Source organism: Notothenia rossii (genome assembly GCF_949606895.1).
Source record: "Notothenia rossii genome assembly, chromosome: 7".
Taxonomy (NCBI): Eukaryota; Metazoa; Chordata; class Actinopteri; order Perciformes; family Nototheniidae; genus Notothenia; species Notothenia rossii.
The window spans coordinates 66787983-66811938 of record NC_136905.1 but is presented as its reverse complement, the minus strand read 5'-3'; the positions used below and the strand labels follow the sequence as shown (position 1 = coordinate 66811938).

Sequence of the window (23956 nt, the reverse complement as noted above, 5' to 3'; positions counted from 1 at the left end):
AGTTTTCTAAACCTAACCATTCTCAACATGATGGGCCACAAAATGTGTTTAATCTGATAACCAAACCAGTTGTATACTTTAGTTTGCATATGGAATTTGCATATTAATGAAAAGCCAAAAGCCAAGTCAAAAGCAGAGCAAGAAAAACCCCCTGCAATCAATTTATCCAAAATATCAGATTTACACGTGGCTTTTAGAGTAGTGCTTTTTATTCACCTTAATAAATAACAGAAAAATAATGTCTAAAACGTGCTCCAAAAAATAACCAACGGCTTTTATTTCAGGGTGTTTTGCAGAGTGTGAATGCTGGGTTAACTGCTGCAATTAAATGGTCAATATATCACTAGCTGTCGGCTCCATTTCTTTCACCTGTGCTTCTTATCTCATAGTCTTGCTTAGTGTGGTTCTAATCTCTAAAGTGAGAGTAATATTAATTGTATGTAAGCCATGAAGGACAACCTTTAACCCACTCCAAATTGTATTCATGTCATTCTAACTTCTAAGGATTATCTGATGGTGAAATGGATGCTAATCATTGGTCAACTTGATATGCATATTTTTCAAGGGATTATTTAGTCTAACACAAGAGTATCATTCAAAATTGCATATACATACATCGTTCCACAATAGGTTATATCTCTTCACCGACAAATGTATGTGGATGGTAATTGTCCTTTTGAGTGCATTGCCCTGCTAGTGTATAGACTATAGAGTAAGGCATGAGGGGAAGTGGTAAAGAACTGTGTGGGAAAAGTGGTTACAGCTCAAAACAACCACTAGTTTTTCTGATATTGTTTTATTTACATGTGAAGTAAATCAGATCAGTTTTTTATAAATGCACTATGCTGTGTTTTGAGCAGGTAATTGACTTCATCAAGCGATAGAAAACATCCTTAACTGGATTTTATTAACCTTCAACAAGTGTTGTTTTTAGTGGATTTATCTGAACAGAACACTTTGGCTCAGGAAATACACTGAAGAGGAGTTTCCTATCTGACCTTGCTCTGAAACAAGCCAAGAAAAGTAACACCTGGCACGCAGTGGAGTGAATCCTTTTCAAGTTAAAGCTATTCAAACACGACTCATCGAGAAGTGTCACAGAAAAAGGTTGAATGGTCAGCCTTGAACATATACTTCCGAGGATTTTTAAAAAATATACGTTTGTTGGAAGCCATTTGAATAGTGCCAGTGATTTTTCAGAGGAACATAAGATTTCTGATTGGTTTCTCTGAAAACCTGGTATTTGGAGCATCATTTAGATTTTAGAATGTGGCCAGAGCACAAAACAGCAGCATTAGTGTGGGCCAACCAAACAATTCTACGACTACTGGGGCTGTTTCTGTGAGCTTTGCCAATAACCTCAACACAGTGTTATGTATGAGGCGTACCCAACAGCCACCACTGACCTTGAGGGCAGATAAAAAGATCAAAACTCAAAACAAAGTGAAATGAACACATAGCTGAACTGCACACTTTGGCAGCTGTAAGGACATATTACTCACACAAAGCTTATCCAGACATCTTTCATAAAATATATAACACGACACCATTTTCTTTTGTGCTCCTTTGTTTGAAAAAAACTGAGCACATGAAATTAAAATGCTCAACATCTCTCCGCTGTACGCAATCTTTGGTTAATGGTCACCCACTTCAGATGTTGTCACTGCGAGCTGAACTGACAAAGGCCTTGGCAAAGACCATGAGGGATGGGTTCAATAGTCTGGATCAGTGAGGTGGGTCTGTCTGAGTGAAGGATGACAGGTGAGGGCATGGTCAGGTATTGGACGAGCCCAGAATATGTCAGCAGAGAGCACAGAAGCACAAAACAGCTGATGCAAAGGCAAATGGACAAATTCAAAGAAAATGATGACTAAAAGGCATTTCTCGTCATGTGGTAGTCTTTACTGTGACCTTATCTGATCCTGTGTAGTGTTAGCTTTCCTGCACAGTGTCATTGAAGTGCATTAAACTAAAAGGTGTTTGTTTGGGATTAAGAAAGATGGCTTAATGCAGGCATAATGGATAAGGCAAGAGAGTGAATAATCAGCATATTGGGTCAACCCAGGCCAATGTAATTACTCCACAACATGTTTGTTTTCATCGTCTCCAATAAAATAGATCTAGAGTGACTATTCTTGTACATCCAGCAGCTCTGTCAACCACTCTATTTGCCTCCATCTTTTTCCTGTCCATGTCACTGTAAGCCTGGGGAAAACCTAAGAGTGAGGGAGGACTGATAGGAAAGATAAGAAAGAGACTTATTTTGCCCAAGGCACCCCAAAGAGTGGGAAATGACTCTTTACAGCACACATGATTGGTAGGTGTAGGAGAGGCTTCACGTTGTATAAAGTGTGGATAAACATACGACTATGTTACACAACTCTGTCCTGGATGTTTGGGGGGCTGGCAAGCAGATGTTAAAGGTCACATGTCCACTGATCATAATACCATTGTTGAGGTATACTAAAATAGAAAAATACTGTGCAATTTTCCAAACTCACATTGGTTTCGCATACAGCATCTCTGTAAAGTATGTGTATTCAGCAGTATTCACTTTCTCCACTAAACGGCTCGCTGCAGCTCCTCCTCCCCCCCTCCGTGATTTCCTTGTTTAGCGATACACAGCCAAACACAGCCAAACACAGCCAAACTCAACCTGAACATTCACAAAGTCACAGCCGAAATAAAAACAATAAGTGTGGCTTGATATTGAGTAAGAAAAAGGTTTATAGGTTGATAAACGCCGTGAGAATGGGTCTGCAGAGAGAATTTCGAGCGATCCCAACTGTCTGTTATCAGCCTGCAGCAGGGAGCAGAAATCAGCAGAGCTGCATGCACTGATTGTGTGTGTGGATTGGTCAATTTGGACCAATCAGCGGGGGCTTAACGTAACGGCTCCGCGGACGTAACATAATGGCTCCACGGATTGGCCCATTTAGTTCCGGGTACGTGCTTTCGTAAGCACGTACCCGGAAGAATCAAATGGATGATGACGTCATGATGACGTTTCACCAACGAGGCGTTTTGGGGAGGTATTTTCTGTTTTAGAGTTTTACTCGCGACAGGGTGTACTTTGAGGGTTTTGACTCTGCACACCGTTTACATGCAGAAAAACCTTCATAACACAAAAGGGGACGGGTAATAACCGGAAAAGCATGACATGTGACCTTTAAATGATGAAAGCTTCACTTCAGTACGGAAGCCCAAGATAAAAAAGTTATCCATTAATGAACACAAGCCACACCTGGCACATTTACTTGCACGTTGAAATTAAAGCATTAAAGCAACATTATGTACATTTGATACGTTAAAAAAAAATGGTGCCTTGTCTGTGAGTCACTTTGGATCAGGGGAATGCTTGCAGGTGTTGGCGACTTGGCGTCTGTCGTGCCAGAACCAGAGCCAGTTGAGAGGGAAACAGACCCAGGTTCAGCGGCCTCTTCAGTCTAGTAAGTAAATCCACTGGCTTGCCATCGCTTCTGCTTTTTTCCACATGCTTGATGTTTGGCTAGTTTTAATTATTCAATAGTAATGTCCGCTAAACTATTCGAGCCTTGCAGACATGCCACCTTTGTCAGTCAAAAATAAGAGGATAAGCTGAGGTCCATATACAATCTATTCACAAATGTAAAAGTTGAGATGTCAAGTGGCTTAGTTTTAGAGCCTCTTTCAACTGACTGCACACCTATTTCCTAATCAGCCAATTGAATAACAATGAAGTCAAATATGAATGTGACCTAGGGGAGACTGAGGGGAGACGAGGGAGAAAGAGGGTCACGGCAGGGATTTCAGTACCAGCGTGATTTATGACTGGACTGTCATTCAAAGCAAGGTATTAATTCATTATTTACTGCAACAAGGCCAACTTCTCAGCACTATGTCAAACAGACATGCGGTATATCGTCTTAGCAAGGGCAAAAGGGGCTGTCAGTCGAGTTAAAGGGACTGCACCTCTGATATTCACCAGCACTGTGCAAAACCACATCTTTGCATTCTGGCTATTATATTTAAGTGTTTTAAATGTCTAGGTTTGGAGGCCAAAAGGATGTAAGAATCAATACAATCGAGTGGACTGCACCATCTTTGACCATAAATTCAAATTGGTGAAATCTTTTTGATGTTTAGTGGCATTTTACAGAACAATGGTCAGCATTTAGGTTATACAAACGCCAAGGAAATAAGAAGCCACCCCTTACGTCTTGTGATGTTGAAGACATCAACTCCTAATAACAGTTAACGTTTATGTATTCATGATTGAGGCTCACATTTTCCTCCAGGCACAGAAAGCTTCAACAAACCAACAAGGTGCTAAACTCCGACAAGCATGTTTACAGCGTCCTATGGCCACAGGGAGAGGAAGCTGAAGCTAATGTGATTAGGATAGACCTAATTTTAATGGCTTGCGCTCGTCTCTCTGTTGATGGCAGTGTATTAGAGTTTGGCATCTCAAATAAGATTCTGGCAAGCACACTGACAAAAGCAGTCCAAACAAAAGATTTCACAACAAACTATAAAACACATCATTAAAACAGGATGCAACTCAAATGATGATGCAGGTTTAATGATTTGCTTTGTCAATTAAAGGATAAGGTATAGGAACACTTTTATAACAAAAAGACAAATAAATGTCTGAGATTTGCCAATACTTGGTCAAACCTTAATATGTTGACTATGCAACTTGGTATGAAAAAAATCACATTTAATTTCCCCATATTGCTCTAATGACAGCGTCGCCACTAGAACTTTTAAAGAGTCTAAAAAGTGTATAATCCAAACACAATGCGTATATCTGATGGCAATAGCAACAGCGTGTCTGGCTTTTACAGCTTCCACAAGCCAAAACAAAAGCAGTGGGTCGCACTCCCAGCCCCAAGGGAAAAAAACGACTACCATTCTGCACATACCTGGGTAAATCCTGTGCTATACTTCGCCTACAGAAGCTTCAGGTTTGGGGAACATACACAAAAATATATACAGAAAAAATTAATTACAAGTCCCCACCTTCAACCACTCCATATTGACAGCTCCTTCAGTCAGGAAATGCCTTAATGTCATTGCACCCTCTGATGTGCACATTCTTCCTGCAGCAGCTTGAGCTCTAAGCCTCCAAAATCTCTTCCCTCTGCTGGCAGCTTTGGAAAAACCAAGTGGCTGCCTTGACATTCAAAAGCCATCTTGGACCATATTAGGTGGAAGGAAACAGGCAGCTCGGACCATCTCTCACTCCGATTAATGCTTAAGAGAGCATTTTGGATTTGGCGTGTGCGGTAGCTGAATTGATGCCAGCCTGTCTAATCCTGACATATTGGGCATCAAAATGCAGCACACTGAAGAGAAATCAACCCTCGTCTCCATCTCAAGCAGAGATAAACAACAAGCTGTGCTAGCTTTCCTGAACCCACACCCTTTTCCCCAGTCCTTTTTAGGTGCAAACAGTATTTCTGCAGCATTAGGATTGGCAAGCTACTGAGAAAGATACATACCATACTATGTTTTATATGATGCAAACATGCCGTATTTGATATTGTTTACAGTAGGCTGTGCTTGAGATCACCCACTCTAACCTCATTTCCACAGAGATTTGGCAGACTATAGAGCTATCTGTTTAAAATGATGAGTTACCTCATTCACACCAACGGTGTTTCAGGGCCGGTTCAGAACTGGAGCTTGAAAAGCACTGGGTTTTCCTCTTCACACCGCAGCGGAGCAGCCTCTTAGCTCCGGAATCCGGTTAATTTCGGGCACCAAAAAAATTGTCCGGCCAGAGCAAAAGCACCACATACATCAACTCCTGAACAACAACAAAAAGCCAGCGTTTTATCCAGTTTATAAACAACGATGGAGAAACTTAACAAGCAGCAGTGGTCCACTGAAGAGACCAGCTACCTACTGGGAATCTGGTCTTCCGAAGAGGTACAGAGGAAGCTGGAGCACAATCGGCCATTGTTATTGTTGTCGGTGTCAGCTGTGAGGGGTTTCCTCACGGTTTGGCTTAATGAAGCAGGCACGCAAACGGTTACGTCATGACGCAAACGATGACGCAATGAAGCAGCACCAGTCGGACTCTGGGCAGTGTGAAAAGAGCCGGAGCTAAACCGAAGAACCGGTTCTGAACCTGAAAAGCTCTAGCACGGAGCTTGAACCAGAGTTGCGTTGGTGTGAATGAGGTAAGTGGAGGCTTAGCTATCAGCTTTTACTCCTAAAGTGAAGGGAGCACGAGAGACCTTGATGTACAGATATCATGTCCCCTGATGTTTAGTCAACAGATCAATAGGAGCAGTGTTGAACTTGAGCCTTGTAGTACTTGAAAACATCATCATGTATTTATGAGGCTAATGGTGAAATGCAAAACATCTTAGTCTACTGGTGGCTCAAGTATTTAAGGAACCTGAAGAGCCTTCACCTCAGCCTCAAACTTGTTTTAATTCAAAGGGCAACACAAATACAGAGAAAACATATGCAGAAGAGGCATAGAAAATAAACAAAGACTGAAGTGGTAAAGAGCCATAACATTATTGCAGCACTGACATGTGAAAAAACTACTGATGCTCACTAAGTCTGTCAGCTGCTCCCTTGAAACATCTGAAGTGAAAAGGAAGGTTTCAGTCGAATGAGAAAGAAAATGCGGGAGTGAGTCCTGACAGTTAAGCAGAGACACTACTTTAAAAAGACTGACAGAAAGAAAAAGAGTAATAAGCAACTTTAGGAATAAAACATGTCTACATACTTTTCGAAAATGCAGTAACAATTACCAGTAGCCTAATTCTGATATTCCTAAGGACACAAACCATCTGAAGTATTTATGTTTGTGTGTGTATAAAACGATCACGCCATTACAAGCCAAGCTCTTTCAAATGGAAGATAATGGGAACTGTAATGGCACCGACAATAAAGCAGTCTATTAGTCTACTGGCAGCCATGGGGTGGCTTTGGATGTTTCAGGGAAAGGCAACAAATACTTTAGGGCATCGCAACTAAAGGCCATTCTCCAATTTAATTGTTTCTATCTGTATTTCCGTCTGAATGCGTGGGTTAGTGGGTCCCTGGGTACCATTGCAAAGCTGTGTCGAGGCCCTGCAAACACACATGGCCGCCATTAAACAAGGGAGACAAATGTTACAATAAAGAACCAACTAATTCCCCTTAGTGAAATCTTTTCTAGCATTTCACCACCCGTGAACACACAGATTTGGCTTCAGGCAACCAACAACAACAAGACAACAGTGTGTGTCTGTGAACAATAGATCCTGGTCGAGAAACAGTCGATTGCTGTGCATGGAAACGCAGAGCACCGAAGCCAATTGGGAGGAAGTGATGGCAGAGAGGGTGGCAGAATGTGGTATTTAGGTCAACATTGTTTATGTCTCCAGCTCTTAATTTGTTTATCCTCTGAAAAAAAGATGCTTGCCAATATAGCATGGTACGTTTGCACAGTGCCGTTTCGGCCCACTGCTCTGAGCTCTCTGTACTTTACCTTCCCTCCAAAAGCTTTTAAGTCTCCTAATGAGATTAATTAAGACAGTCCGGAGTTTGTTTAATGAGGCCCCGATGGCCTGAAGCACGGAAAGGAACATCGCAGAGAAATAGAAGCTTCACTTTCCAAAATAAAGAACAAAACTTTAAAGGAGGGTTTATAAAGTTAAGCCTTTGAGTAAATTGATGATAATCCATTAAGCTACAGGGCAGCAGGGCACTTCTGAAGACTGATGAATCAAGTTACTAAACTGACATCATCTCCAGGGCCAGTTCCGGTCGAATGTGCCCTTCATTGTCTCCTTACCTCCTCTGGAAGAGGCTTTATGTAGCGTACTATACTCTCACCAGAGTATTGCACTTGTAGCATCCTCTATTATGGCTGGTAGTTGCTTGTATGCAGTGACCTCATACACATTTTGAGGTACATTTGTTTTCACTGCTTTCATATCGTGGTCCTGAACTTTTGCTATGATTAATTCAGTAGCAAGAACTTCAATTCAATAGCTCCAGATTTAAAATTCAAAAAGACTTCACAACTAAATTATAATACTTTACAGACTACTCTGATGCTGAAGGCAACACATCTCCATTCTCTTCTCTCCATAATATGTGTGATTAGAGTAAAAAGAAAAAAGTCTTGAATGTCCATCGGAGAACTTCTAATTCGTAATGGTTCACTAGTTACACAATCGCATTGGTAATAAATCAATCAGCTGAACGGAGGCTGCATCCAGATACTGGGTTTCTTGCATTGAGGCTTTTCACTTAAAATAGATTATTGAATTATCTTTTTATGGCGTAATTCATTTAAAGAGGCAGCTATGAATCCTATGAACAGAGTAAATCAGCTGACTCAGTGCTGTGATGCTGGTAATTCAGTTACACCATATCAAGTGGTTTCTAATGTACCAACACTTTTACCTTTTAGATCACAAATGAGATTCCGAAGTGATCCGGACAAAAACTACGAGTCAGGAAATACATCATGTGGACCCTTGAAGAAGGTGGGGGGTATAACCTAAATGCAGGGTTCTAGTTAGTGTTAATTTCGTTGACTAAAACTATGACGAAATATGTTCGTCAACGACCTTTTTTTCCATTACGAAAACGAGACGATGACGAGACGGCACCAACGGCAGTAAACAATAACTGTAACGAAATCATCATGCAATATCGTTGACAAAAAGTGACGAGACGAAAATGTAGTTTACTAAATAAAAACTATGCCAAAATCTTTCTTTACTTTCGTTGACGAAAATTTAGGAGATGAAATATGATCAAAGATAACGTTACATCTCTGATAGTCAGTTTTTCTCCCAGCAGTTCCATTTCCGGTGCTGCGGCAGGGCAGCAGCTGTGTGTCTGTGCTGCGCGCGGCAGTACATTTGAATTACAACGGGCAGCGGCACACTGTGAACTGTCAGGAAGACTCGGGTCTAACTCATGGTCTAACTAAACTTATTCAACAGAATGTAAAATGGTAATAACAGGGCTTGGGAGCAGTGGTCGCCGAATACCCCCCCCCCGTCAGCGCGAGTAAGTGACGAGTTGTGTACAGACTCGACGGGTAATAATGGATTATGACGTTACGATCCTGTCCGTCAAAATGACTGACAACGAAAAAGTCTAAAGCCACCACTGCCTGGAAGAAAGAAACAATGTGATATTTGGGCCCATTTTCATTAAAATGAGGCGGAGGAAAAAAGTGAATGCATTGTTTTATCAGAAGGAAAGCAATGTGGCCATAACACAGCTGATAAAAACACCATAAACCTGACCAGATACTCTCTGCAAAGCTGCATTCTTAAATCATTCAACCTGTGTTTTTCATCAAATAAGGACAAGATATAATCTTATTGTGAAATAAGTTTGACTAAAATGACAAATTATTGGTTTTGGCTAGACTAGTTTGACTGAAATGTTCTATATAATCTGATGACTAAAAAAGACTAAGACATTGACAAAAAGTAGACTAAAATATTTAGTTTTCTTAGATTAAAATAAGACTAAAATGCTCAGACTTTTAGTCGAATAAAACCTGACTATATAAAAACAGGAAGAAGGTGACTAAATATGACTAAAAAGGAAATTTAACACAGGACTAAGACTAAATAAAAAAATAGCAGACGAAATTAACACTAGTTCTAGTCAAATCAGTGGAAGATGTATTCCCATTATCTGGATACACAATAAAACTCCAGACATGAGCCTGATGGTCTGGCTGTCTTTATTGCAGGTGTAAAGGCAAACACAAGCTCCTGTAGATTTGTATAATCCATGGAGGCTTATTCAAACACAAATACAGAATCTAAGATAAAAAAGTAACTGCAGGTTTGGACAGGGAGGAAGAGACTGGAGATACAACAGTTGGTAAAGAATAAATATGGATGATCAGAGAGTAGAGTTATAGAGAGAAGATAGGAGAACAGGAAAATGCTGATGCAAAGAACTTAAACATCCACAATGGGTTTTCAGGCCCATTTTTTTTATATATATATATATATATATATATATATACACACACACCATTTAAAATATAAAATATTTAAATTTAGAGTCTTACCTATTTGCCTCTCCAAGTCAGCTGCTTCGTCCGGGGTGGCCCTGGGCAGGACCCCTGGGTCACTGAAGCTGGTTCTGAGAAGTGTCCCCAACACAAACATAAACAGCACACCTCCTATGACTGGGATGACTGGGGTCAGCTCCAGCGCCAGGAACGGACAACTGGAAGCACAGGAAGAAGAGCAGAGAGAAAGAAAATGAGCAAATAGTAGACACAGGGTTCTGTCTGCGCAGTAATGCTTAGCTAAGTCATAAAATCCTGAAATAGCAGGGTCTCAGGAAGATTACTGGACCAAAATCAGCTGATGGTCCCAGTGGCAAGAATATTTGCTCTTCTTAACATCATATGTGTTCACAAGGAGCCTGTACAAAACAGTGACCTGAACTCTACAGGCCTTGAAGTTCAGGAAGTGTTAAAACCAGCGACTTGTTGCTTAATTCACGGCAAGTGGATATACAGATGGGCACACGCATAAATCCCCGTGTTGTAATCTGCTCTATTGAGACAATTTAGTTTAGGCTAATCCCATTAAATGTCCAACGATGTAGGTGGTTATTACAGCAATCACATTCAGTCCCACAGAGGCGGGGCACAGGCTGCCGCAGCCCATTTCATTTGTTAGTCTCCGCCTGGTCTATTGGATCGGGCCTTTGGTCAGCAAAGAGGAGCCATTCCTCACAAGAGAAGCTAAACGAACATGCGGTTACCACATGTTCTCAGAGACGGTGTGAAGGAATGCTAAATCGTACTGCGAGTTGAGCCAAGGTACACAACAGTGTTTACATAAAGGCTGTTGTTCATACACTAAATTCTTAAAATATTGAGCACATGCAGAACATACTTGTTTTATCACAATTCTTAGTATAAATTGTTTCTATTGTTGTTTCCGAGAAAAAACACCTTTTCATGGCAGATAGGTGGTTAGGAAAGAAAGTTGGAGCTGGTTGGTGGGATCGGTATAAACGCTCTGCATAAGTCTGCACTGCATGATTGACTGCCATTTAAAAATCAATGCGGGGAAAAGGATGATACATATCATAAACAAACTGACGACTCTCAAAGTGACACTGATAGCTATAATAAGCGACTGCGGTGCACCATTGTGGTTACAGAGATTTTTCCAATATATTAGGCATGGCGGCCAACCTAAAGTGACTTAAATAAGTTCCAGTTCCTTGCCAGCAACCTGCTTATTAAAGTGAAAGGGGTTAGTCCAGAAATTATAAATAAAACTGTCTCAGGTTCACTAACAGTGGGCTGACTTTTATGTCATTTGTTCAACCCCATTTTCTAAATAATGTTACTGTCCTGCCACATTTAAACTTTGTACAACCCCTTCTAAAAATGTATGAAGCAGTATGAGTTTTTACACCATTTACCACACCCTTTCACTATCGCACTATCTAACCCGCCTCAGATGGCAACACCTTGGGAGGGCAGTTACATCCGCTGATCTATGCCAACAGCAGTTATTCTGATAAACCAAGCCAGACTTTATTTAGGCTTGCCATGTTGGATTCCATCAATGATAAGGAGAAGGTTGTAAAACGCACCTAGAGCATGTGCTCAGATTTGCTGATCTCTGCTAATTGGTGTTTCAGCATCATATGCTCACGCTGCCTGCCGCTACCTGAACTGCTGGAGATGATAAAGGACAAGGTCAGCCAACATACGAGATCCAAGCAAAGACCACCAGAAGTTTCTCACTTCATAAACATGATGGGCTGGCATTGCACTATATTGTTAGGTGATTTCAAGATACAGCTAGGTCTAGGATAAGTAAGCCAGTTCACTTTTTTAATACAAAATGAAAAAATTGAGACAGACGTACAGAGTACTTGTGCCGTTGAGGAGTGTTTATGCTGTGACAAACAAACCCCCTATAACTCATGCTATTATCCCATCTAAGTGGACTCTGGCCAGTCCTGCTGCTTCTCACATCTGGAGTGAGACTGAGCTAAGCAAACAGCGCTGGGTAGTCTGGGACATCAGCAGGGAGCTGCAGGCAGGACAAGACTGTGCGACACAAACATTTCTCCAGTCAAAAGCTGGCCTGGAGGTTTACAAGGTCATTGTGCTGGACACCGACTGTGTCAATGTACAATATACACAACGAATGTCAGACACTTGCTAACAGGGCAACCATTTTACAGCCCTCTGTGAGTTAGTGATTCTCAGTCTTCTGACCCAGGCTGGGAGGAGACACATTATCCAGAACTGTGTCCTGATTTTAATCTGATACAGGGTACATTTAAATCTCTGTCTGTGGTTGTGCTACAGACTATCCTTCTGCTTATAATCTTCCAAATCTGGCTGTCATTGTAGAGATAAAAAAGCAGCTCTGCGGCTCCTGCAGATCACAATACTTTGACTGCAAACACTGTATGTCCAATTTGCACGTATTCCTTTGCTTCCAAGTCCATACCTCACGGCCGACATGATTATCAGGTAAGGGTATATTATGTCATACTATAACTCTTCATATCACTGTTGCAACTGAAATGTTTCAGGTAGTGTTAGACAAACAACACACATAAGGCTTTAGTGTTTCATAACAGATTTGTTCAAAACTGCTCAAAAAGCTAAATGAGCAGCACGCGATGGCTGTATACCTGCAAAGAGCGAGTCAAACCAAAATAACAAACTGTACCTTCTTGCTTTACTGCAAAAGGGAGAAACATATGTTTTCCGAACGACCACTTTACTTCGGCTGTCATAAAGTGAACAAATAACTAGAGAATGGCAGCAGATTTCTGGCCATGTAGGAAGTGCTGAGAGGACAATTCTTAAGAAATGCTGAAAAGAGATGACGACTACGGGCTTGCAGGGAAATAACTCAGTTCTTTGTTTCCTGTCTGGGCTGTTAAGTGCATGAAAAATAAATCCTCATCATTATATAGTAAACATCCTACACTGCTGCCAGTTGAACACACAATCCACATTGAAGTCCAGGACATTTTATGAAAATGATGGACCGTTGGAGTTTCTGATTGTCAAAATATCTGAATATCATACATACATTTGAATTGAACCAATCAAAGTTTAGAGCATAAGGGTTTAGTATGCTGCTTGGCGCTGTCTTTCTGCATCTGCCACACAATATCTATTCATCCGTCCTTTCAATCTGTCCTCTATTTTGTCTGATTGGTCACACATCACAAAAATGAATCCACCAATTAGAGGTGCTGATGGTAAATCACTGCCGTTGTAAAAGGCTTGGCAGGACTTGAGTGAGGGTGCTGCATTTGTTACAATTAACCCAATGCCAAGATTTCAAGAATTTCTAAGAAACCAATGAGGACATCAAGCATTTATATACCCAAATAATGCAAAGGGTTATTTCGAGCTACATATCCGTGGAAGAGCGCGAATTAGCTGCATGTTCCCGCTTTCTGGAAGGAAACTATAACGGGAAGATTTGTGCTCTCTTCCGTGAAAACATTGTATTTCAAAACGTGTCATCTGGCAAGTGGTGATGGAGATGACTGAGAGAGCAGCAAAAAACGCTGCTTCCGTCCTCAAAGCCTCGTGTCAATGTGTCGGACCTCACGAACATAATGGAAAGGCAGTCATGTGTGACAGAAAGTGACAGATTAAACACTGAAGCTATTAAAGAGGGACGACAGACGAAAACCTCTTCTAGATATGAATCAATAGAGATGAATGACACACTGCAGGTGTAGGGAACATCATGCCTTGTTTAAGATCCCACTAAAGACAGGAATCGATTTTGATCATTCACCAAACATGAATGGAGGTGACAACAAGCAATCCCAGCATCCCTTTTTGCTTTTAGGAGACGAGCGGATATGGACAAGGAACTGGACAGTACCAAAGGTAAGTCGTTATTTTCCTTTTAGTGACTAAATCTTATGTTTAACTGGGGCTCTAGGGGCTTTGTTGCTATGGAGACGGACAGTATCTAATGTCAGACATGATACATTTCGAAAAAGGGAATGTGGTTGCCCTGGAAACAGCTACACGACTGCTGCTGAAGCCTCCAAGAAGAGAAAATAAGACGATGAACAAGATCGACACAGCATGCTGTCAGTCTTTATAATCATTTGAAATGTCTCAACAAACAATTTGGTTGGAGAGAGTGGAGGCTGAATTTGAATTTTAGGATTAACTCCGAAATGGTGGCATCGTCATGCAGAAGGTATCAGAGTTGAGGAGTGGTGCAGGAGTCTTACTGAGGTCTATTGGTCTTAGGTTAACAGTTCTTTGTTTTCAGGAAAGTAACTGTGGGTTAGGAATTATATAAAGCAAGTGTAAACACATTTATAAGGCAATACTAAATCCCTGCAGCTAATTGTGAACCAAAATAGCCTTGTTTGTAAAGAAAGCTGAAGATGTGAACTATGATAGTCGGTTTGGAAAAAGTCCATTTTCTGAACATTGACTGTAAGCCAAGGTCTTAAGCGATTGAGAGCTTAGTTCATAATTAATCAATAAAAAAAGGGTTAGGGAAACACAAATAAGCCTGATGCACAGAAAAGTAAGCAGATCAAATGATATAATGCACTACTACTTGGTGTTGAGTCCCATGGTTCCCATAGTTTTCAGTGTAAAATGTGAATAAGAGATTTTCATAATTAAAAAAATACAGCTTTTTTAAAACATATTATATACAAACTAATTTAGTCATTAAACCAAGGATATATTGTCTCCATTAGGATTTAATACAATTGCTTTAAAGGCTCATCAAATTGGCCAGGTCATCATGTACCCTTCAATAAACATATTTAGTTTTCCGTTCATTCATTTTTAATGATGTCGGATGCAGATAAGAGCGTGTACTTACGTTAACACACTAGTACTTTAATGTATCTTTCAGCATGACTCTTAATGTAAGCATGAATATTTAATAATAATGCACCACGGTTCCTTGTACAATTTACAGCCTTAATTTTATTATAATCTCTTTCACGTCCAATCTAAAATGGTGTTGCAACTGAAATATCCATAGTCAAATCTGGACTTGTGAATCAGATTCAAATTGATTAAGGAAATACGTTACAATGCCCAGCACAGCTAAGCCGAAAGTCCATTTTTACCATAATATGTGATGTTTAAAAAGTAAGATCCAGGCATAATCCAATAAAAACAATATATCAAATAAATTGTTATAGATGAACATGGAGTCTCTGCTCTAAAGAGCCATTTGCCATTTTACTTAAACCAAAGGTTAAAGATTCAACAAATACAGGTGGGCATCCCCTCAGCCAATGTCCATTAAAATGTTGTTTCACTCGGAGCAGGAAGCATTTAAATGAACAAACAGGAAATGGAGGAGGCATGGCAAAGTCAATCAATGTTCAGCATGGACATATTTAAATAAGGCCAATATGCATAAACCAACAAATATGACGGAGACATGTTTTATGACACAAATGTCAATCTAACATCAAATCTGCTAGTCCTGGCACCCTGCTTAATGATGGTACAGTAGATAGTTTTCCCTTTGTGTGGAACATACTCAGCATATCTACAGATTATTAAAGGTAAACCTCAAAGGGTCTTCCGAGATTTCCCTACTCATTAGCCTCACAAAGGGTGCACTAATCTCAACAATAATCCAATCCAGATTATGGTTATCACATTTCCCACTAAATCCTCTCATGATGCCGAGCAGTTTTTCAAAACTCAGCTGGGAGGTAAGCTCGGGGGACTTTCATCTCCGCTTGATGCCGCCATGAAGCTCACTGCGCTGTTTACTGTCCTTTCAGAGTCACCTGGGATAAACTGCAGCCTCCCTTTCACTTTGTTCCTCAGCCATACAGCGTGGAAGGCAATCAATATGCTGTGATTTGCAGAAAACGGTCTGTCACACATAGATCAACCATCCTCCAACATACACAGCATCTGGGCCCGCAATTCTCCTCGGTACTTGTTTGAGAAGAGATCTGGATTACCAAGAGATATAACTCAACAGTGCTGCAGAAGCATTCAAATACGTGAACGTGTTTAAAAAGTGCTTAACATTGAGATAAAAATGCATTTGAAGCACTTGGCTTTGTGGCCTTTCACTCTAAAGCCTCATTACTCATCTTGGCTGCATGGATACAAGGCTTTGTCAGCTTTGCCTTTTATTACATTTTGATTGCTTTGGATGGCAAGCAAGGGCAGAACATGAACCTCCGCTCAGCTGTAGGGCAAGTCATTTGTCAATGAAACAACTGAACATGACATGCTTTTGCAAACGGTTACACATTTTGCCCAGACGACTTCATGCAATAAAGATTTCCAACCACCTTTCAAACAGCTGTCACTAGTGCATTTGAGAATCCTCTTCCAACATGTGCCATACCCCCAGTTAGTCCCAGCACAGGGAGTGGATGAGCGAGCACAGGGCAGCTGTGTGACAGACCAGGGGCTGCTGGGTCGAGTGAAGGCTCGGAGCTAGTCAGGGAGAGGAATCGCAATACTAAAAGCAAAGCAGCTGGGCATGATTTCTGGTTTCAATGAGCCTAGGTGACAGATCTGCCATTTGATTCTACAGCAAAACAGACAGCGGCAATAACGTCTGTAGCAAAATGTCCTGGGAGGAATTACATTAGCATCCAAAACATATTTGCTTCAAAATGACCTAGATCTGGCTGGCTGATTTATGTGATTAAAGAGTCAAGTATGGTTAGTCATTGTTATGGTGAAAAAGGAGTATATTAAACAAAAAGATCAGAGCATTTCGTGTTTTTATGTTGTGGTTTCTTTGACTCATTGAAGTGTATCGAGTGGGAATAAATCAGGAATGGCACACTACTCTAAATTCTCACTTGACAGCTCGATTTGAGAGGAATGTTTCTCTTGTCTTGGGTAACCGCGTCTACCATGGGTGTGACTGTTCAAATGATGTGGACAAAGACTCTTTCGCAATAGTTCGCCTTGTGACTCTCCAAAAGCTGACTTATTATGTTGCCCCAGCATGTAGAAAACACAGTTACAATTCTTCCGTGGAACTGTGCATCACTAAAATTGGACAACAAAGAAAGAGTCACCACTTCAAAGGTTTCACCGCATAAAATATGTAATAAGAGGACAGCAGAAATATGGCATGCTTTCTCGCGGGTGTTGAGTTATACTATGAGTGAAGCAGAAATACAAAAAGAGGGTTTTCTTTCCATTTAACAGAAATGACTAAAGACGACCGCTAAATAAATGAAACCTTCGCCTACATTATGAGTGTTCTTAAGTGGAAACTTTATTAAAGCTGTGGGGGAATAAATTGTTCATTTATATACCTTAAACTCATCTGATCTGTCAGGATTACCTGCTGCTGCAAAATACTTAAAGAAAAGATCAGACAGCATTTTGTGGAATGATCATCATGGTAGTTGTTGAACTGGCACAAATACACGTTTACCTTTATTTAGAAAGGTACCTTATTGTGTCGATTTAAACGAGCTGGTGAAATTGAGATCCTCAGTTTTTGGTAATGTTTAAATGTCTTGGCTTTTAGTTGATCTTAATCATGTATTCAGGAGGTTTTTATAGAATGCATACATTCAGTTATTATCTCTTTCCTTTCAGAATAATAACTAATTCCCATCTGCTTTTGTCCTAGTCAGGTGCAAAAAGGGAGTGAGCAGAGAGCACCCAACACATTCAGTCATTAAAGTACATATTCATCAAAGCAGTAGGTACAGAGTGAACACTAGAAGTGAATTACTCGTCAGACATCTCTAGAAATATCCATTTTAAGTAGGTCTGTCCCGAATGCCATTTTTCGGGCTCCGGATATTCGGTAGTAATCAGTAATTCGGATATTCGAAAAATACGAATAACGAAATTGAAACCCGAATAGTACTCCAACAAACGAATATTCGGGTACAGCCCTAATGTTAAGTGGATTCTAGTTTGCAAAGTGGGAACCTGTCAGTCTTCTTTAAGAGTTAAAGTATTTGATGACTATGACGACGGGATCTCTCCAGCAGCCAGTCTGCCAGTTCCAGTTTTCCTGAAATGAGTCAGGCTTTCTTCTAATCAATCCTCAGACAGCCAGAACAAGTGGGTTTCACAGCTTCTAATAAATCAGTTTTAATTCAAGTATTCTTTGCAGTTGCTTTTAAAAGCTTTAGGATTTAACTGAAAACCTTTTTTGTGGAAAATGTGTGAGTATTTTAAAAACCTTGATGCGAGTAAAAAATGTTTATACAATTATTTACCAGCAGATGTATTATTTTTGAAAATAAACGTGGATGGATGCTGAGCAATGTTGTTGTGATCTGTGCAGAGGAAGACTTTAACCCTGAATTAAGCCTTTCAGGCACCATACACTACAAGGCAGCTTTACAAAAAGGACATAAATAAGATGTGGCTAAACATGCAGAGTTAATCAAAGCTTATTCTTGTTACACTGAGACAGTGTATGTGCTGCCCTGATCTCCTGACAAGACTTTAATGTTTGTGTTTTTTTAATCAAATGATATGAGCAACAGGTCTTCAGGGTAACAATGACACTTAAAAGTACTTTTCCTGTTGTGTGACAGACAGTAAAGTCAAATGTGACAAAGAAAATAAGCAAACCTTGACATTTAAGAGGCTGTTCAACTGTAATTGAGAAAAAGTTATAATTTCTCTCTGCTCAAATGTTTGGTTCTTGAAATCACATCAAACAACGCAGCATATCAGAAGACCACACTGTTCAAACATCTGGCTGAACTTTCACAAGACATAAGGGAGACCAGGCAACATGTGCAACAACAGCACGCATGGACGTCTGCAGGGATCCAGCATCAGAATAATAAACAGGGCTAAGTCTGCCGGCCACTAACAGAGTTTATTGTGCATGTCTGAGCACCTCTCAGACAGACCAAGAAAACAATCTCAAGGAAACATGGAGATGTAGAAACGACATCTCTGTGCCCGTCTCCATCCCCAAATACTGGCCATCTGTTGACTCCTGCTGCACAGATTAGAGCGCCACCTCTAAAACCGCTATGGAACAGAGTTCATCACACCACAGCCTAATTTGAAATACCATAATAAGATGTAAAGGCAATTCAACAGCTGTACTCTACTACGCTGACAACTGGAGGGTAAGAAAAACACATCTAATCGAAATGCAGTTAATGGCAACAGAAGCTAATGTGCAGGTCTGCTGACTATCGCCCTGTCTGATAAATGTCTCCTTTCAGCTGATGGGAGTATAGAGGGGTGGGGGGGGAGAGGAGAGCCAGGAGGACTCGGTCAGCCTCAGGGCACGGACAGTTGAACAGGGAGGACAGGGCTAAGCTGAAAAGTGGCTTTGTGTCCTCTGTAGTCTCAACAAACAGTGCAGTGGGCCCAGCTCAGTTGACGGGACAAAGTGTCGGATATTCATCTGGGAGGCAGGAGGTATCACCAGGAAGCATCTGGCATCCTCCGTGTGGGTGCTGGGGAACATCCAGGTTCAAATAGACACTGCAGTACATTTCCCACTATTACAATGTGTCAACTGTTTAATAGCAAAGTGAGTTGGAAGATTTAGCCTGAGATGCACTCTGTCCTGCTGTCTCCCCTTTGGTCATGGGTTATGTCTGTATCTGTGCTGAGTTGACGATGTATTGAAAGATGAAGTGGTCCAGAGGTCACTGCTGATAGACATGTAGCAGTGTGTCTGTGGAGAATGTCACACAAACTGGTGCTGGTTTGGAATAAGACATAAGGAATCTCTAAGTGTGCTTTTGACAGACTAACAATCCAAAGGATATTTAATTCACAAGGGAAAAAAGCAAAAGTTCTTCATATCGGAGGATCTGAAACCAAAGAATGCTTCTTGTTTAAGTAGAAACAATGCTGATTATCAATATTATTGGGATTCTTTTTCCGTCATTGAATGGATTGATTGCCAGATATTGTTTTAGCAATAACTAATCAAGCTTGAGAAATAAAAAATCAAATCATGGCATCACGAGTGACTTAAAATGTGTGGTTATCCTCGGAGAGAAGTAAAAAATAGGGCCTTGTTTAAAAATAATACAGGAATTAACATATAAGGAACCGACTCCAAATGTACATTTTCAATCCTTCATTTATTCAATGGGATTACCTTATTGAAGGTTTTTTTTTTTTCTTTCCAGTATTTTTTGATGTTCACATGGATGATTACTCGGATGACATTGCAAGTCTTTAGTCAGGATGATTGTGATATGAAATGTACATATCACCCCCTCCCCTCCCTAATGAGGGCACTGTGTTTTTGCACACAATCACAATAAGGAATGCTTTTGTTTACAAAAAAGTGCTTCTGTGCGTACTATTTGATTTACTCCTGGATCATTAAGTATTGGCTATCTTTACAGTCCAGATACTGAACAGCAGCCATCAACCACAGCACATATTTTGCCTGTTAAGCTTTCCCTGGCTCTGAAGCACTTTAGCCTGATAAAGACTGTCGATTGAGCAACAAATCTCATGATGGAGCAGGATTCTTATCCAGTATAGATGGGGTTTCTTAAGATGATAGATGACACAGAGTGATTAGTCAGGATTAATGAGCAGAGACAACACTCTCTCTCTCATGGTGCGGCTCATGTCAGTCTCTACACGGTGCACCTCACAGTGGGCCAATCTGGGACATCCTGAGTGAGGTGGAGATAAAGGGCATGAAGAGACAGTGTGGTGAAGAACATTCTGTCTGTTGATTACAGGAAGTTTTACCAGTGAGGAAAAGACAGAGGGCTCCTCTGGGGATGGTGGCGCTGTGATTAGCGGAGTGCAAACGGCACACGTCGACAGACTGACACTGTGTGTTTACTCCATATGTCACAGGTGACTGATTTGATATCGATGAGAAACAAAAAGTGTAGAGTGACCCTCTTCTAAATTACCATGTTGTCACTATAAAGATCAAATTACCCAACAATATACTTTAATTCCTGGACATCCAAATTATCTTCAGTAAAGCAGCCCAGCAACTTCTCAAAATCTGGCTCGGGGACAAAGTTAATGCAGCCAACGGTGGTCGTAAGACAAGAATTTCTACTAACCAGACTAACTGCACGGCCAGCATGCCAAGACAACAATGATATGTTGGGGATGGGAAGAAAAATCTAACGATGAAAGAATCATGATTCTTATCTTATCAGATGCTGAATTGATATACAACTTCCAAAAAGTATTTGGTAGACAGTAACCCTAACGCCAAGTCAAAGTTGTGTCAAGCATTATTTGATCATTTGTTCAGATCTAACCCAAAATACCAGTAACAGTGCTATGTTGTGTACAATGATTTTTTTTAAATGTTTGCATGAATAAATCTGACTTTTTGTCTTAGGTTTGCCTTTTTGCGTTAACATTATATCAATAAGTTGTACTTATTTAAAAATAACAATTCTATACTTCTACTCACCAAACATTCTTTCTATGAAAACAGCTGAATGGAGTAAATCTTTAAAAAAAAAAAAAGCACTCCTTGGAGTTGAATCATGAATCGATTTCAGATATAATTGTGATATTTACAAAGATTTGCCAATTCTTAAAACAGAGACGTCTCTGCCTAATCCCCAACCAGTTTGTTCTGGCATCTCCCTGAGCCCTGGGGAGATCATGGGAAATAAACCCGCTCCAGAGTGATGTGAATGACATAACTGACCCAAACTTTTTCCTCTGACAGCTGAGCCCGTGAAATGAAATCCCTAATCCACAATGTCAATGTGCACATGTAAGTAGCAGATGGGAGCACAGGATGTCTGAACATATTCTTCAACAATACTTACTCAAAAGTGAAGAAAAGTCCACAAGTCACTATAATGAGTACAAGGGTGAGGTAGAACACCCCTGTCTGCTTGGCCATCATAAGCCTCCCATTGCAGTAAAACTTATTCCGACCTGGGAAAGACTCCCACTTCCTCCTCTTTGGGGTCTTTTTCTTGTATGGGGTCTCCATTGGCGTGGAGTTCCGAGTGCTTATTTGGCTGTACTCGCACTCTCTCATGGACTCAGACACCCCGAGATGCATCAATTGCTGATTCAAATCTCCACAGCTGAATAAATCCCGGGGCAGATGTGCCTCTGTGGAGAAAATAAACCAGTTCAGTGTACATGCTAAGGTCACAAATGATCAGACAGAGGCCTGGGGTGAATGGGGGTGGATAAAGTGACAATTCCCACTTCCTGTTTGTAATCATAACTTGCCAACATCTATAGCAGTGTGTGGCTGACACCACATCTGATTTGTAAGACCCATTTAACCTCAAGTGATGTGTAGAAGTGTTTAAAGTATTCAGATCATTTGCTTAAGTAAAAGTAATATTGTCTTAAAATACTACATTACAAATAAAAGTCCTGATTCGAAATGTCAAGTATAAGCATCAAAATGTACTTAAAGCACAAAAATAACTCGTTTTGCAGAATGGAACTTATTATGGTTGTTATTTTGATCTTGTTTTTTTTTAACATGTAAGTTAATTTGAGTGTTGTGGTTGGTCAATGTGGACCACTGTGAAGATAAGTAGTACAGTACTTCATTATACCATATCAGCATATCATGTGTTTTTTTATGTAAAGTAAGCAGTAACTGTAAGTGTTACTCGGTCGGTACAGCAAGTTTAGCTAATGTAACGTTAGCTTACTTAGCAATAACTTCACATGCCGCTCCCTCATAACTTAGCTTAAAGCGCCCTGTTAGCAGGCAACATGTTAGCATTTCATAGCAAATCAATCTAAAGTGTTGCTATGCTAACACAGCTAGCAAGTTAATGAAATGACTGGTTATGCTGGCACCAACTTTACAATTAAAAGCTAGCTTGTTGGCCAAACACTCCGCCGACATAACTAAACCCCCCCCCCACTTGTTTAAATCGACTCTCCCACCTTAAGAGTGGCTAAAATGAAATGTTTAATGTGCTTTTCCACATGACACTACACACCGCGGCTTCACATCGTCTCTCTGCCCACTGAAGCCGCAGCTGAAGCGCTGCTCACCGAAGGAAAGTACCGCTGGTCGTCGTGCTGGGTGTTGTCACGTAGCTACTCCTTTCGTTATCCAGGTTTGTTGCGAGGCGAGAACAAGATGAAGAACGACATCTTTAGAAGTTTAAGGATAAAGAAGGAGTCAAAGATTGAGAGCTACGTTTAATAAAAAAAAAAAAGGGAAAATCCAGAGAAAGACGGCTCGGCGGGGTGCTCTCAGACGAGCATCCTGAGCGAGTCTTTGCGCACAGCACGAAGCGACCTCACAGCCATATGTCCCTGTGTCTCACAGCGACACACGGCAAAAAATCACCGGAAATATTCACCATTCAGCTGCGTTTTCGGAGGGAAAGTTAAAGCGTTGCCCAAGAAGCATGGAGGCAGAACAGTCAGTCGTTTACATTGTGTCGCTCTCCCCACAGTGCTGCCTCCCTCGCACACAACAAACACCAACATGGAGCAGCGCCTCGCAGCCTGCTCCTCCCCCTTCAAGCGAGGCTGTACTCACTGCTGAGGAGGTGCAGGGACGACGGGCTGATAAAGGGGTTCCCAAACCCTGGTCCAGGACCTCCGGGCGTCCGTGAGGGGGTCCCTACTAGCAGGGGCGTGTCCAGGGAGAGGTCAGGGGGGACCTCAGGGTGAACTGTAGACAGAGCGCCAGTGTGATGTACTGCACTTATTCAAGTTAACAGAGCTTTTTTATTCTTTTTAAAAGTGTAGGACTGCTTGTTTTGTTAGCTGACATTTCAGGCTGACATGCTCCCTCTTAAACAAGAGTTAATATAAATGTTATTTATTTAATCACTGTCAATACATCTTGTGAAAAGACAACAAAGATAGATCATTGAAATAGACAGTTGACTGGAAATGGCTAGATGCACACAGGGGAGGCCGTGGTCTCAGTGCCCCAATTCCTAGGCCACAAGGTCGCCTACCTTAGTACACCTGTTTGAGTAACCTCGAACCTACAGTGCCCAGCTGTGAGCTGTGAAAATAAAGAAATGATATACCCCAGTGGCAAAC

General features: G+C 40.9%; 1 protein-coding gene across 2 annotated transcripts in view; it reads right to left on the bottom strand.

Annotated features, from left to right (window-relative positions):
• The window catches only part of zdhhc14 (zDHHC palmitoyltransferase 14), a 43393-nt gene extending 19893 nt beyond the window's left edge, over positions 1-23500 (bottom strand). Inside the window, exons 1-3 of one of the 2 annotated variants that reach the window (XM_079640623.1) lie at positions 22891-23500; positions 21739-22033; positions 10040-10200 (exon numbers count right to left, since the gene is read on the bottom strand). In XM_079640623.1, the coding sequence (XP_079496749.1) occupies positions 10040-10200; positions 21739-21980 (403 nt within the window). In that variant the 5' untranslated portion in view covers positions 21981-22033; positions 22891-23500. The remainder of the gene's footprint in view (positions 1-10039; positions 10201-21738; positions 22034-22890) is intronic. The other variant, XM_079640622.1, reaches the window with a different exon arrangement.
• Positions 23501-23956: the final 456 nt, after the last annotated feature.